At 40.3% G+C, this 16,967-nt stretch overlaps 1 protein-coding gene across 2 annotated transcripts in view; it reads right to left on the minus strand.

Annotated features, from left to right (window-relative positions):
- The window catches only part of thsd7ba (thrombospondin, type I, domain containing 7Ba), a 234,907-nt gene that overhangs the window by 92,938 nt on the left and 125,002 nt on the right, over nt 1-16,967 (minus strand). For both annotated transcript variants that reach the window (XM_058081143.1, XM_058081144.1), the window contains 4 exons: nt 16,655-16,855; nt 9,994-10,185; nt 8,832-9,063; nt 210-325 (listed from right to left, as the gene is read on the minus strand). In XM_058081143.1, the coding sequence (XP_057937126.1) occupies nt 210-325; nt 8,832-9,063; nt 9,994-10,185; nt 16,655-16,855 (741 nt within the window). The remainder of the gene's footprint in view (nt 1-209; nt 326-8,831; nt 9,064-9,993; nt 10,186-16,654; nt 16,856-16,967) is intronic.

Raw genomic sequence — 16,967 nt, forward strand, 5'->3', positions numbered from 1 at the left:
CAGCACTTTTTTATTGAAAAATTTAATTAATATAAAAAACAAGTGATTTTTTTTATGATTCTGACTGCACTGCACAAGTTAAGAAAATGGCATGTAATGAAAAGTTTAAGTTATTGACCAACTGACTGCATACAAATACAATACAATTGATACTGTTGCTGAAAATTGAGTTTCTAAAAAAAGGTACAGTGATGCATGTTGAAGACTACCTGGAATGCAGGTTGATGGGCAGGCAGTCCATTCGCTAAAGGGTGTCACAATGCAGTCCTTCTTGCAGGGAAGAATGCAGGGCCGAACCGTTTCTGGACGAGTAGAACCGGGGCATCTACACACACACACACACACACACACACACACACACACACAAATAAACAGGCAAACAGTGGTCTTAAATTCTACTCATCCCTCAGGCGATGAGTGATAAATGTGCTGAGTCTTGCTGGTAACAGGACAGAGTCGTGAAACAAGTGCCCTGTCCTTGACATCACACATCTCCTCACAGGAAACATGATTGATTATTTGTCCTGCTGCTTGTACGAGCTCAGGCAAAATGTAGACAGATTTTTAAAAATGACACTTGCCTCAAAAGTGGTAAATACATTTTAAAATACACAATTTGCACAGAAAATATTTCTTGTAACATTTCTTGTAACACAAAATTGTAGATTTTTGGTTAAAAATAAACACTATTTTCTCTGTTTATAGGCCTTTTTGTAAAGCACAGATGGTAAAGCCACCTTGACGATTGCACGAATGTTGTCCTGGCAATGGTATGCAATGTTGCATGCCAATGAGTACCTTCATTATAAACAGCTGTGTAGTATGCGTAAGTATGTGCATGCTAGTATGCAAAGATGTTGAAATGTTCAAAATTTCTGGCGTGCAGAGTTGTGTCACTCGCTCATAGGTGTGCAAGAGGGCAATATGCCGTAAATGACAAATTAAAAATATTACTGAAACAGAACAAAACAAAACAAAAATACTAAAAATACTAAAAAAAAAAAAACTAAAACGACAACACAACTGCTAACCATCATGACAATGACATCCTAACGAGGTGATAGAATGTCAATGCTGTGTCACTGCTGTAATCGTATGCATCCCCAGGGCAGGTTTTAGGTATCATGGATATGTCGTATTGATTAATTACTTCAACGAATTACTTCAATACAGTGATGATGGTTGTACTTAGTATGATGAGAAAAAAAAATCCTTGACCTGACTGTCTAATAATTCTGGAAAAAAAATCATATTAACCAGTGATGTGAGTCTGTATTTCCGTTTCCAAGCATAGCATCAGTAGTCCACTATTACCACCAAGCAGACCCAGGAGACTTGCACAGCAAAAATCAATTAAAGTCCACAACATGCCTGCTAATTAAACCTGACAAAAGTAAGGATGCACAAACTGTTTAGCAATGAATTATTCACCTCCAAGGACACATTGCCATAATATGAAATAGCACATCACTGAGGTTGAACTCATTTACCTGCCTTGATGGAAAATCATAGCTAGTTTCCCCTTTTTCTTGACTGCCACACATTTTGTGGGTTTTGTCAATGCTGCAACTTTGAGGTATTTGATATTCATGTGACCATGTACAGTAAGTCTTCATTCCTCAGAGGCTACCACACACACACACACACACACACACACACAAACATCCAAACAATTTTTTTTTTTTTATCCAAGTGACTTTCATCGACCTCACAACCGAGATCCAGGTCTCACTTGAGAACCAGCGTGGTGCCCCACATTCTGCCAGCAGCAGAAAGTCAGCGTGCACGGGAAGATGATCAAAGTCGACCAAAGCACAGGGAGCATGAGACATAAAACCTTGCCTTCCTCAGCCTCATCCACCTTATTCTCTTTCCCTCTTTGCAGAGATGCCTGCCAAAGGGCACAGTAATGCAGTTGGGAAGCTGGGGAATACTGTCAGCTATTCCCAGAATAAGGTAATGAGAAATACTGTAGCTATGTAAAAGGTATGCGCTGGAACAGTATCTCTCACACATAACGAATCTCTGAAAACTAGAAACTGATGCAAAAAATGATTGCATTACCTGATACACAGGTGTCTTTCAGGCTGGCCACAATAAAAGAACACTCCAAGATATGCAGTTTTACTGTATTTGGGTCATGATGCATGTTTTCTGCCAGTGAAAAACAGGACTCATCCGTGAAGACAAGAATTTGCCCACTGAAGTCGTTTACAACAACAAACTGTTCTAGTCTAGTTCTAGACTCCGACGATGATGTTTGTCATTTTGTGCAGGAATAATTTGGTTTTGCAAACCAATTGTTGCGACCACTTTCTGGGCAGGTGATCTCAGTCAATCTTGGAGGTGAAGGTGATAGATGTGGAGGTCCTCAGCTGCTGTGGTTACATACAGTCTGTCGTTTATTGCGCTAATTTGGTTACAGCCCCCTCCGTGATAAGTGAATTAACACAAAGTAGGATTCCTTCTTTGAGTTAGTTAGTGTATAGAAACCCTGTTTACAGCCTTCTAAATGCACGATTTAAGAATATCACAGCCCTCAGGACCTGCAATAACATAGTAGATATAACATAGTTGATAGAAAAGTCATTTGAGACATAAATGCTTGTGTGTGTTGCAATAAATGTGTTTTAGATGTGTGGACAGGGACTGATGTTGCCGACTTGAAAATACTGAATTTAGGCAAAAAAACAAAAGTAAAATTTGCTTACAAAAGCATACTACACCAAGGTTTTTATTTTGAGGTTTGACGTTACTATTTCGAAAGCTTTTGATAGCAATTAGTTGACTCATCTAATGTGCATAATATAACTTCCACTCGTGATACTCTTCCTCAACCACTACGAAATACCGCTATTATTATAGATACATATATAGAAAGTAAGGATAAAATGGCTTGTTATATTCAGCAATGTTGCTTGTTGCAATTTTTTCGGCTTTGGCACGTAAAGGGTTTATATGTTTTTGAAAATCTGTGATAAAGTTCACTGTACTGACAAATTCTCTGCCTTTGCCTCTGCCTGAAATGAACATTGTAGTAGTGGACATTCCTGCAGTCAGCATGACAGTCATGCACCCTTGACACATTTCCGACATTGGTGCTATTGTGCATTGTGATAAAACAGCACATTTACCTTAGCCCTTAATTTACCGTGGCTAGCCTAAGGTACACCTGTGGATTATCCCAACAAAAGGGAAGCGCTCACTAAAAAATATTTAGATAGATTTGTGAACAATATTTGACTAAACAGGACTTGGTGTTCGGTGTATGAAAATTCGGAGCAAAAACATAAGCTTTGCATTTATGTTTTTTTGTCAAGATTACCCAGTTTTATAAGTGCTGGCTCTCAATCTCTGTTCTCGTTCATCTCAAATATGTATGGGGAGTCCAAGCCTGCCTCTGCTCACTCCGTTATTTAGGGTTAAATGATTTCACAGCAGCTGAAACATACGGTAATCACCCATGTAGGAATCATCCAATGGGATGCTCTTGCTTATTCGCTGAGCAAAACACAGGTGGTGTCCTTTTTATGATATAATTGACAGAATCAAGGAACTGATGTTCATTCCTATGATGCACCCACGGTGAAGAGAGGGTGATGAAAAGCAAAGATTCAGTGGGAAATATTGCCAAATACTTGCTCAAGTAATTCTAGCAAAAATATGTAAAACCCTTGAATGAAGTTATTGAGTAGCTCGAAAGTGCCAAAATCAAGGCTTCTTCTAGTTCTATCTGGGGGGGAAATGGCTTTTGAGGTTGGCTGACTTCAACTAATACTGACCAAAGTATGGAAGTCAAGGCTGGGAGTTGGAGCGGCGCCGGTTTATTTCCCAAGCACCACTAAAGTGCTTTGAGACAGCCGCCCCCCAACTGCTCAGGGCACTTGTTTGTGCAAGCCAGGAGTATTCCGAGAGTGTGTGTATTTCTGGTCTCATGCATGGAGTGTAAAAACTAAATTTGCCACTCAGAGGACTAATACATTGTTGTCTCACAGAAATCTGTGAAATAGTGTCTGTCTCGGTTATCCTATGGCCAAATCCAATGCCAAAAAAAACAGTCAAGTACTGAAACAAAGCATCCAAGACGCAATAAAAGAGTTGATTGGGAATCTTGCCAAAGCAAATTCGCAAATTCTCGTCGGAGGAGGACACCTCGGACCTTGATAGAGTGGTCGTTTCCCAACCTTAAGGTTGGGGGTTCAATCCTCTGTCCTGCTGTGATCATGTCGAAGTATCCTTGGGCAAGATACTGAACCGCCTGAGGCTGTGTCATCAGTAGGTAAATGTGCTAACAGTGTCACTTGTCTACTCGGAGGTGGAAAAGGGACATCAAAGTGTTTTGAAGCAATATTTGGGCTTGCAAATAAAAGCAAGGAAAAAGCGCTTGGAAAATAGGTACAACCAACACAGTTTTGAGGGCATCCATGTTGTTTCTGATGTAAATACTGGTCTCGTTGTCACAGGTAGTGACAACTCCAGTTATTGGCATCCATACCCAAATACATAATCAGATTTTTCTCCAAATCCACAAATTGTCCAGAGGTTTTGAAAACCTTTGTTCTTAGTACCAAATATATGTGTGGATGATAGGCCAAATCGTGGAAAAATAACTTTGTTTGATGTGATACCTGCATACGTGTATACGTGGTTATTTTAGAGTTGGGACCAGGGGTGTCAAACTCAATTATACGGGGGGGCGGGGGCAAAACTCAAAGCCTACTTTTGAAATTTCTACTTTACGATAGTAGTTTCAATAAAGTGATTGTTGATCGACTTCCTTGTCGTCATCCTGTCAATATTCAGGCAAAAGCTACTGTATGTTACATATATCAAAAGAAAAACATCACTTTCCGTGAGATGTGTAACCGGGAAGAGTTTACATGTGTAGAATGGGCAGATTATGCATTTCCCAGAATGCATACAGTGATCTGATGACTTTTAAGATGTCATTTTATAAGGTGATATTTTTGTGTAATTGATGTTGCTGTTCTAGTCATGTACAGTTAAATTATTTTGACTTTTAGTCTGAATGTGGCAACCTTCTTAAGAATGGTTGTGAATTTTGTGCTTAATACAATATATATTTAAAATCTAAATGCCAGAGACTCACTCTGAGCACTTTGTTAAGGTCCGTGAGGCAGGCCAAACCAAAGCTATTTTCCAAACAGTTCTGCAGGCCGGATGAAATTGCATCGCAGGCCAGATTTGGCCCTCGGTCCTGAGTTTGAAACTTATTCTAAAGACAGATTCTGACCAGGAAATCCTTGAATCATTTTTATTGCGTGTGTATGTGTTGGTGGTTTATTTGTTCATAGAACTCACAGAGAATGATGAACAGCTCTGTATCTGTCTCTTCGATTTCTCCTTTCAAGCACTGAGGCATGCATTGATAAGGAGTTCAAGCGCACTGCGTAGAGGAACCAGTGCTTTTTTGTAAATTTAAGTGCCAGGATTTGATAAAGATGGTGAGAAATGAGATTGAATTCATGAAAGAACTGCATTGTACAAAGGTAGTGTCTGTTAAAATAGAATTGCAATGTAAAGGTTCCTTAGTTAACATGTTGCAGGGGGAATTGTTCAAGGGGTACACGTAACAAAGTGACTCGGTGTAATGATGAATGCTGATAGAGATTACAATTTCAAGTTCAAGGGACCAAGTATACAGCTCAACCATTCACTCTTTAGTGAGTTAAACAGCATCTGCGTGGGTCTTCTGTCACCTCCCTGCACCGTCCCACCATTCATCTCAGCAAATGCATAAGGTTCATCTTAAATATTCATTTAATCCATCATTTATGTGTATTTTGTGTTCATTCATTCATTCATTTTCTACCGCTTATCCTCACGAGGGTCACGGGGGTGCTGGAGCCTATGCCAGCTGTCTTCAGGCGAGAGGCGGGGTACACCCTGGACTGGTCGCCAGCCAATCCCAGGGCACATATAGACAAACAACCATTCACACTCACATTCATACCTATGGACAATTTGGAGTGGCCATTTAACCTAGCATGTTTTTGGAATGTGGGAGGAAACCGGAGTACCCGGAGAAAACCCACGCATGCACGGGGAGAACATGCAAACTCCACACAGAGATGCCAGAGGGTGGAATCGAACTTGGGTCTTCTAGCTGTGTGCCCTGTGCGCTAACCACTAGTCCGCCGTGCCGTATTTTGGTGTTGTTTTCTTTAATTATATTCTATAAAATGTACTTTTATGCGTGTTGGGAACGGATTCATTGGATTTTTCATGATTTATTATGGGAAATTGGATCTGGTTTCTGTGTGTTTTGGTTTTCTTTTTAACTTTTGGATTGTATTAATGAATAAAACATACTGTACTTTTTTCAGTATATTGAAGATCTGGCTGAAATAAATATGTTGGTCTGTAAAACACTGTCCCATAGCATTAGTTCACCGACACTGCTCCTCAGAAGATCAAATCTACTGTACACAGATATAGAGGCAAAATCCAGTAAATGTTTCTCTTAGGCGTATTGAGAATGTCCGTTATTATTGATTTTACAATGCAACATTGCTAAGCATGGAATTTTACATCTTTACTGACAGAAGCCTAAAAGATTCATGGAATTAAATATTAATGAGAGGCTATAGCTTCTTAGACGAAAACAATTCACATACAGTCCGCAAATTCAACCTTTGTGGATTAGCAAGAACTGGAGGACTGAGATGCTACACAGACAATTTGCATTCCCAGTCACAAAATCAATAGATTAATAGATTACCTTGAAGGATCCGTAAAGGACATACATAGTACATACACTAGTGATAACATAGCTAATAGACATTGAAATCATCTTATCGACACAGAAAGACAGTATTCAGTGTTTTCCAGTCAGGGAAACATGTCAAATGAATTAACTGTATAGTTTCCTAATTCCAGTGTATACAGCAGGGGTCTCAAACACGCGGCCAAATGTGGCCTGCAGGACACTAGTTTGAGGCCCCCGCCTTGATAGGAAAGTTTAATGTTTGATATGGATGCTGTATGGTATCATGTGCCCAGGAAAAATGATTACGTTTGATTAATGTTCATGTTAAAGGTTAAATAACTGTTAATAGTTATCCTCCCTATCCATGTGGAAGTGGTAAGTTTTTGGCTATTTAAGTTTAAAGGAAATAACTTGAAGGCTACCGTTTAGGTCGCTAGCTCTCTAGTTTGCGAGTTAGCATGTGTCTCAAGACCCTGCAGTTGCGCAATATGTTGTAAATAAAAAGAGTATAAATGTGACTATAGTCGTGTTTTGTCATGTCTACAGGGCTCTAATAAAGCTTTGTTCATTTTAATCTGAAAAAAATAATTTGTCTACCCACCAACTATATGTGGTTTCTTAAGTTTTTATTATTTGCTGTTTTATTATTATATTTATTTATTACAGATTGATTGATTTTCTTTATTCTTGATTTGTTTATTTTTCATCTTATTTTGTGCAGAAAAATAAGATATTTGAGAACAGTGGAATGTATTATCAGAGCTTTTATTGTAGAAAATCGGAACCAAAGCACTGAAAAAGTTTGTATATTTTTCTGTTTTTAATAAATGCGTTTTTTTTTGTTTTTTTTGGAAAACCTGATGCGGCCCAGCCTTGCCAAGACCCTAGCTCCAGTGGCCCCCAGGTAAATTGAGTTTGAGACCCCTGGTATACAGTATATAACAGTATGAATGATTGGTGAAGGGTGTTGTACATACATGACAATATGTTGCCACATTAGCAGCTTTCATAACCTATGGGCTTGTGCACACCAATAAGGGGTAAAAATACCTTCTATAATTCATTCATAGCACTGTCAATAATATATGGTGCTAAGGGAGGATAAATGTTCTAAATTATATATGTGTCTTTTGTCCTTGTGTTGGTATTACCTTTTGTAGAATTAACTTGTTTCATACTCAAATATCAAATATCTCAAATAGAACATCCATACATTCCCTATGCTGCTTATCCACATTAGGGTCATGGAGGGGTGCTGGAGCCTATCCCAGTTGACTTTGGTCGAGAGGCGGGGTACACACTGGACTGGTCACCAACCAATCACAGGGCACATATAGACAAACAACCATTCCCACTCACATTCATACCTATGGACAATTTGGAGTCACCAATTAACCTAATGCTAAGAGTCCATTGGGCCGGTGACAGTTGGTGCCAGTTCATGCAAAAGATTATGTGATTGGCACATAGTGGCTCGCTGTGGCAACATGCTGAGCGAACATAGTTCGGTGCTACTATGTGCCAATCCCATTATCTTTGGCCCAAACAGGCACCAACTGGCGCCAGCCCAATTGACTCCTAGCATCATTGGCGCAACTTGGCTCGTGCCAATAAATTCCAGTGGATTCTAATAGGCGTATTGCTTGCGCCATTACATTCCAGTGGATTCCAATAGACAGATTGTTTGCGACATTTGGTTCCACTTGGTGGCCAACTGCATCAAGCAATCGGCGTGACGAAGATTTTAAACATTGTGAAATTTTCTTGCCGCCACACTCAATTTTTGCCACTGTTACAGGCTACCACGAGCCAGTTGGGAGGCAGTTTGAGCCACTGCACGCCACAGGGCACCTTATTGGCGACACTAGGTGCCACAGAAAATTGCATTGGCGCGAACTGGCACCAACTGGCGCCGGCCCAGTGGACTCTTAGCATAATATGCATGTTTTTGAGATGTGGAAGGAAACTGTAGTACCCGGAGACAACTCCACACAGAGATGTCCAACAGAGATTTCAAACCAGATTGGCTAGAGAACAGCTAGAGAACTGTTTACATTTGGCACCCCATAGAAGAAATGATATACCAAGTTGCATAACGTACCTTTTGCTCACAACTGGTCCACCATGCATTTTCACACAGGTGACTTTACGAATTTGGACACCCATAGCACAAGTCGACGTCTCATTCCAGGAGCTTGTTCGAGTGAAATCCAAAGCGGTTTCCTCAATGCACGGCCCCCATGCTGAAGACTCCCAGTAAAACACCAGGCAAGGATGGTCATTGCACACTCTCCACTCCTCCAAAGCTGGAGGTCCGGGACACTCTTTCCCATCTGAGACAAAAACACATTTAAAGTACACTTGACATTTTACTGCACTGCACAAGCAATTTAATAAAGAGAGTTAGAATGGGTCAGTTATTATTTCACATCATTTTCTGCATGTGAATATATTTTGGAAATATTTTCCAGTGTCTTAAATTTATTAATTGGATGTTATTTTCCCTTATTATAGGAAATGTTCCTTTATTATTATCTTCCTTTACTTGTTATTTTCCCAAAATTGCCTCGGTTTTCATACGTTTCTCTCGTCTAACCTTGTCATTCTCAATTTTGCAGGACAAAGCTAGGTTGAGTTGCAGCAGAGCAATAAATTAAAACATCTATTGTAATCTCTTTTAAATTTAATTTGTATTGTCATTTATATCGCTCATTCCAAGTAACCTTACTGCAGACAAAATGTTCTAAATAATATGCATCTTCTATTTTCTCTTTCGGCTTTTTCCTTTCAGGGGTCGCCACAGCAAATCAATCGCCTCCATCCAACCCCGTCTTCTGCATCTGTCTCTATCACACCAACTACCCTCATGTCCTTCTTCACTACATCCATAAACCTCCTCTTTGGTCTTCCTCTACGCCTCTTACCTGGCAACATCCTTCTACCAATATATTCACTATCTCTCCTCTGGACATGTCCCAACCATCTCAGTCTGGCCGATAAATGACTTTATCTCCAAGGCCTCTAACATGTAATGCACCTCTGATGTACTCCTTTCTGATCCTATCCATCCTGGTCACTCCCAATGAGAACCTCAGCATCCTCATCTCTGCTACCTCCAGTTCTGCTCCCTGTCTTTTCCTCAGTGGCACTGTCTCTAGACCAAACAACATAGTATGTGAATTCTAAATGTCAGACAATATGGTTAGACTTTGGTTTACTTTGCTTATGTTTGAACCTTGCAGTGAGAATGTGTATTGCATTACCTTTTCCTGGAAGCGCCAACACAGTGCGTGTTCGGCTCTGTCGGCCTTCTGCGGTTTTAGAGGCACAACTGTGTGTGCAGGGTGACCAGGGGGACCAGGCGCTAACAACGCAGTCTGCACGGCAGGCCACCTCGCAAGGCGCTTGGGTCGGGGGAGGGTCTTCTCCACAGTAACTCATGGGCACATCCTCACCTGGGCAGACGGAAAAAGTAAACGGCATGATAATAAAGCACTCAATGTTTTTATAGAAGCATAGCCAATCAACCCCCCACCATTTATTAACATAATCATTCTTACAATACCAATAAAACTCAAAAAGTTTTTATTTCAAGGTTTTAAGTAGTGCATTGTGAGTTTTAAGGTCACGGCTTGATTGATTTTTGGTATAATAAGAAAATAAAATGCAAGAAGTAAAACTACTTAGCTTTTGTGTGAACAGTTTTATTGAAATTAAACAGGTTATTAAAATTCTCAAATAAAAAATAAAGATGCTGGATCGGCGTAGCGGCTTGGACTACCGATACCTGTCAGGAGTCCCACGAGCCATCAATGCTCAGTAAGACTCCTTCAGCTTGCCCCAGTGTTGAAGAGCTCAAGCACCTTGGGGTCTTGTTCACAGTGTGGAAGTGTAGACTGTACTGAACAGTCAGGGTGAAGAGAGAGCTGAGCCGCAAGGCAAAGCTGTCAATTCCATATCAATGTTATGTTCCCACACGCACCTATGGACATGAGCTTTGGGTCCTGACCGAAAGAACAAGTTCGCTGCTACAAATACCCGAGTGGTCTCACCCTAAGAGATAGAGTGAGGAGCTCAGAGTAGAGCTACTGTTCCTTCAAGAGGAGCCAGTTGAGGTGGTTCAGGCATATAGTCCAGATGCCTGCTTGACGCATGGCTGGCATGGTGTTCTGGGCATGCCCTAGGGCAGACCTAGGACACGTCAGAGGGATTATGTCTCACAACTGGCCTGGGAATGCCTCAATGTTTCCCCAATGTTGGCCTGAGACTTCATTACTGAGACCGATACCCAAGAGGCCCGGATCTGAATAAACGGAACAAAGTCGATGGATATTGCTGATGGACCAGGTACTCGCCATCCTTACAATGTCGGGGGAGATGTTACAATGTGATCTTTACACTGATCGTCGCAAGAGTGAGCATTCTTCCACAATGCACAGCACTGTAACTAGTGTTGAAGATAGGTTTCCGGATTTAGGTCAAGGTAGCGTGTACTAAGGATCGACCGATACATCGGCCGGCCGATATATCGGGCCGATATTTGCGTTTTTTCCTTGTATCGGCTGATACGTGCGGGGGTTCGCCGATGTATTTTTCCACCACATGATTTACAGTCAGGCATCCGTGTTGCGGGGTCCTCTGCCGCCGGGGCAACACAAAGCTGCCCCGGCGGCAGAGGACCCCGCAACACACTTAGTCACGGTACCCCGCCCCCACTGTTGAATCACATCAAGGGCGCGTTTTCACAAGTAAACGAGTTAGCTTGCTTTTTACACCTTACTAAGCCCATCACATTTCACTGGGTGATCGCTAGGCATACCAGTTTAAGAACTCCCAAAAACATCACATACCAACGCAACAGACGAATAAAAGCACTCTCACAAGTTGAGCAGAACAAGAATGAACAACTATGCAGCGCGTCACGCTGCGGAGGAGCAGTCATCACATCAATGCTAGATAAAACTTAAACTATGACAGAAATGTTTTGCACATGGTTGAATATTTATTCCTTTTAAAATTGATAATGGCGTTTAAATGTGTGTTTAAGAAAGCTGAATCCTACTGTGTTCAGTGTTTACATTTCTATTAATATTTGTTTAAACATGAGACCTGTAATATTTGTTATCATGGTCATTTTTTCATGTAAATTGAGGGATCAAAAGCAGTATCGGCCACAAATATCGGCCCAAGCAAAATCGGTTGAGGGTGATGGAAAAAAATCAGTATCGGCCCCAAAAAAAAACATATCGGCCGATCCCTAGCGTGTACGCCTGAGTACGCTCCCTGGTCTTTTTGAGGTGCAAAGCCTTGAACTCCATATCCACACAAAATCTATCACTTTTCCGTACGATGTAGGAAGTCAGTCACTCTACACTGAACCAAAGATTCCATACCAAAAATTGTGAATACACCTCGGTAACACTGCTCCCAGTTAAGTCAGAGTCATGATATTTCAGGTTCAAACACAATTCTTAATTTAATAGTGGTGACACTGCTCACGTATCATTAACTTCCCTGAACTCCTTTAAAAAAACATCATGGAACATGCTTTTACAATGACACAGTGTATGTGTTTGTCTGTGTCTGAAAGAGAAAGGGACTACATGGGAGGGGGGAACTCTGCAAATAGATGGCTGCCCCAAGGGTCCTATTGCATTATTAATACAGGGAATGGTAGTTGTGGATCTTACTGAGATAATACCGCTGCTACCTGGCTGCCTATTGAAAATGATTTCTATTCCGCTCGCCCACCAACCAATAGATCTGTTCCACTGTTATTACAAAGGTAGTTATGAATAAAATGCAAGCTCTCACCTTTGCTTAAATGCAAATAATCGCTTTCACTCACCACAAGCGGCTTTTTAGACAAAGCTTGTCGGACAAAATAATAAGGCACTTTGAAAAGAACTGTGGTTACAGTGAAAAAGGGGTCTCGGAGATACTATCAAGGGTCACGCATTGACTTTTTCTGATCTATAGACCTGTGCCCTCAGCATAGTGAATCCTCATATTGTTCCTGGCACAGTCAAATGTAAAGGAGCTCACTTTGCAGGCTGATGATGGGATATGTTGGCTCCAAAAGATGATAAAATCATTCATCTGGTTGATCGTTCTTGGACAGAAAAGTAACAAATTCTAATGAAATAGTTTTAATGTGTGCCAAATTTCACAGGGTGGAGGCCTTCGGCAACATTCCCAACAAGCAAGCACCGAGTGACAGTGGAAAACATTCTTATTCTTATAACAACTTAACAATTGCAGTAGAACCACAATAAGCGTCATTAATTTGTTCCAAAAGTTGTGACTCTAACCGAGTGAATGAATTCCACAGCTTTAAGGTCGGCGCTTCTTGAGATATTTTCTTAACACGTGGATGAGCTATGTGTCTTTTCCTTGGAAAATACACAGAAATGTTATCTGTTCATAGTGGAACCAAACTATTTGTTCAGGAATAATATGCCTTTAAAAAGTTGGTCATCCATGATGACAGCATGGGACTGTGTGGGATCGCTTTTCAGTGAGCAGGGATTAAATCAGTTTCCTTTGTAGGCGTGTTCATTTTCAACACATTTATTGCGTACATACATTAGATGATTAGTAAGGAGCCGGCGTGGTGTAATGGTTAGCGTTCTGAACTTTGGAACAAACGCCCCGGGTTGGAATCTCCCCTAGTAAGCATCATTGGTATTCGTCAGGAAGGGCATCCGGAATATAAAGTGCTCAAGCCAAAATCAGTATGCGGATCAAAAGAGCCACTGTGGCGACTCTAATCAGGAAAAAGTCGAAAGAAACAAACAAAATACGCTAGATCATTTGTACCATGCTGCATTTGGGTGCAATCATCCGTCCCTCTTCTGTTTGCTTCTGAATTACTGCAATTGGCAAAACTTCATTCTGAGGATTTGTTTTCTGCAAGTTGGCAGCTGTTAGTAATTATTAACCATTAAAGAAATAATTATTTCTCATATAGTCTGTATTTATTTTGTTTATTGTACAGTGGAATCTCAGTTTTCGTTACCTGTTCCAAAAGGTCGCTGGCCTGGGTCGCTTTCTGTAATGTCTCTCCCTTAAACTGGTGTTAACTAGGAACATTAAAACCTTTACATTACAGATGCTACCTTCGTACTTCGTTATTCTTTCTTGAATTTAGCAAAACAAAAAACAACCCAAAGCACACAGTACACTCAGAAATATGCAGTGCGCTTGAATGCCTTATCGGTTCTTATTAAGAGGAACACAGGAGACAGTAACAGAGATGTTCATAGTCATGTGTGTGCATTTTATGAACAAATAAACCACCCACACGGACACAGTAAATATAATTAAGTGATTCTCTGGACAGAATCTGTCTATAGTGTCCCAAACTGTCATTGTTCTTTCCACAGACTGAGATGCAAGGTTTAGTTACTTGATTCAGAATGATACACGAGCTGACGGACTAGTTTGTTAGGCACACTATTTAACTAAGACAGTATGAAAACCAATACATATTTCCGATAAATATTAGTGTCAAAAACTGAATCCTGAAAACCAGGGCATATGAAAACTGAGGCTCCAATGTAATTCAGAACAAATGATGTTCCACCATGGCAATTCAAAAACAATAAAATAATGCCATGCTAATATGAGAGAGCAATAAAAATACTTAACTCATTTAATACAAAACACATATCCGTCTTTAAAAATCCAAACAGTCGATCCTAACAATGTATTCATATGTATTTTACTTTTTTTGGCACGAGAGGCTGAAGAGGATACAACTCCTCATGAAAGGATTACACTTGAGAGCAAGTTTAATGCCATAAAAATGGCCACTCGGGGGCAGAAGTGCATTTGATAGACGCTGAGAAAAGAGGCACATGACATGAAAACAGCTGATACATTGCATAAAGTGAAAAAAGTGGCGTATTGTAGGGAAATTTTAATGCACACATAGTTTGGTTCCAACTCAAATAGTTCAGTTCCAAATGTGAAAATGTGGCATTATATTTGTGAATAAGTAGTTGCTTTGATGTAAAAAAAAAAAAAAAAAAAAAAAAAAATATATATATATATATATATATATATATATACACTGTTTTGTGTTGCTTATGTTGCTTGTGTTGCTTATGTTGTGTTATGATTGTTTAGATATTTGAGCTGCCACAAAAGCAAAAAATATGTATGTGAAAGTCAAAGTTATGCTTGAAATGTGTCTTTTCACAAAAAGCGAGTTTCTCCCTTTTTTAGTTGGTAACTAAAATTTTCCTGAAACTTACTTGTATTTATTGCTGATTACTAAAGAGCAGCAAAAGGTAGAAACAAACTTATTTTGAATAAAAGACCGGAGTTACATGTTTATAGACAATATTTTTTCCCCTCCCCTCTCCTAGTGTTGTCCCCCCGTCTCCCCCCCTCCTTCATGCAAATTTCCCCACTGAGGGACGAATAAAGGCATATCATTCATTCATTCAGTCATTCATTCATTATTCTGTGTGCCTTGAAAGATCAGTCAAAATCAACTAAAATGGGCGGGACTGAAGGGACTGTTTCAAAACATGTCTGGAGTGGAATTAATTATTCCAAGGTGAGACTGTGTTAAATATGCTAAATATTCTGACAAAGTGGGGGGTGGAGGTGCTGAATGGAGTCGCAATGATGATGCTGCACAGGTCAATGGCAGCCACAAAGAAGCCAATCTCACCCTCATTTACGGTCAATGTTTTGCAAGGAATTAAGATCATCCTGTTTCTGCAGGGTGAAGAAGTTGAGTTGGGCCACTGCTCTCTTCACACAGAAGTGTCAGCTGAGGTGATTCAGGGAACTAATTAGAATGCCTCACTGGTCCTTTACCTTGTCGCTTTTCCATTATTACGCTGACTTGGCTGGAGGTGGCCCTGACAATGTGCGGAAGCAGACCATTGAACTTGGAGAATATTATGGGTCAATCAAAAGTGCAATGGCGAGCAACCCATCAACATGCTTCAACATGAAATGCTGTGGAGAGAATGTCATTGTTTTTCCTCATATCCACCAGAACTTTCTGCCTGTCAGCCTGTCAAAGCTCATTAGATTTGCTTTGTGGGCGATGTAGGACAATTAGCTAGGGGATGAGCAATTAATGAAGGGAAGAATGATGGTGGTTCGGTTTACTGTAAAGATGGAGAGAAGGAATTTGGGATTCTGACTGCTCTCACCCAAATGCTATTTATGAATAGTGGTTAGAATAATGGTCTTGGGGTTACATTGTCCCCTGGGAATATACAGTACTGTGCACAGCAGAAGAATACATGATGCGTTCAATACTGGCCGTAATTCTTTCATCCGCTTGACTATCACAACCCTTATGAAGGATAAAAACTGTATTGTAAGGTCTACCCGGACATTGCAAGGTAGTCGATCAACAATGTCAAAACAAAACAGGCTTCTGTCGGCTGAACCAAGCCAAAAAAAACCATCTACCTGGATGTTGTATGAATGGCGAGGAGATAATCGAACTACGATCTCTATTGCAAAAAACAAGCTTCTGTTGGCGGAACCATGCCAAAATAACATCAGCAAACTCAAGTGTCTATCCTCCTACACATGTCACATTCACAGACAGTTGGAAATCCCCAAACTCTTTAACACTGTAGGACAAAGCAGCATTTGGGTAGTGGTTTTATTATTGACTTTTGGTTTGTATTTTATTACCATTTTATTAATTATTCAATATTGTGTTTTAATACTGTATTTTATATCCTTTGTGTGTTAATTTAATTAGGTATAAGTTAATTTAGATATAAGAGCCGACTCACATCACAGTCTAGGAACAGAATTCATACAAGATGTATATTTTTTTAATAAAATGATAGCTTTAAATATACTGTATATATGTAGTATATATTTTAGTTATACCATATGTCTAATCCTATCAACCAAAATCTACTTTACTACTTTTTTTACCTTCAGCACTGATACACTTCACGCTTTGAACCACAGTCCCAGGACCACAGGTGCTTTTGGCAGGAATACACTTAGCCTCTTGCTGAACCTGCCACAAGTAGCAGATCGGCTCTTCACAGGGGATGGACTCTGCCAGATGAGGACAAACGTCCAGTGGACTGCTGGATGTCCACAACACCTCTCTGCTCCTCTGTATGAAACCTGACAGCAGACCAAAGGAGAGAAAGAACAGTTGTTGTTGCAATGTATCGACGAGCAGTAAACTTGTCAAACAGAAGGTTTACTGTAGACATCCTTTGTTGGCCACATTGGA

Source organism: Doryrhamphus excisus, chromosome 9 (genome assembly GCF_030265055.1).
Source record: "Doryrhamphus excisus isolate RoL2022-K1 chromosome 9, RoL_Dexc_1.0, whole genome shotgun sequence".
NCBI lineage: Eukaryota > Metazoa > Chordata > Actinopteri > Syngnathiformes > Syngnathidae > Doryrhamphus > Doryrhamphus excisus.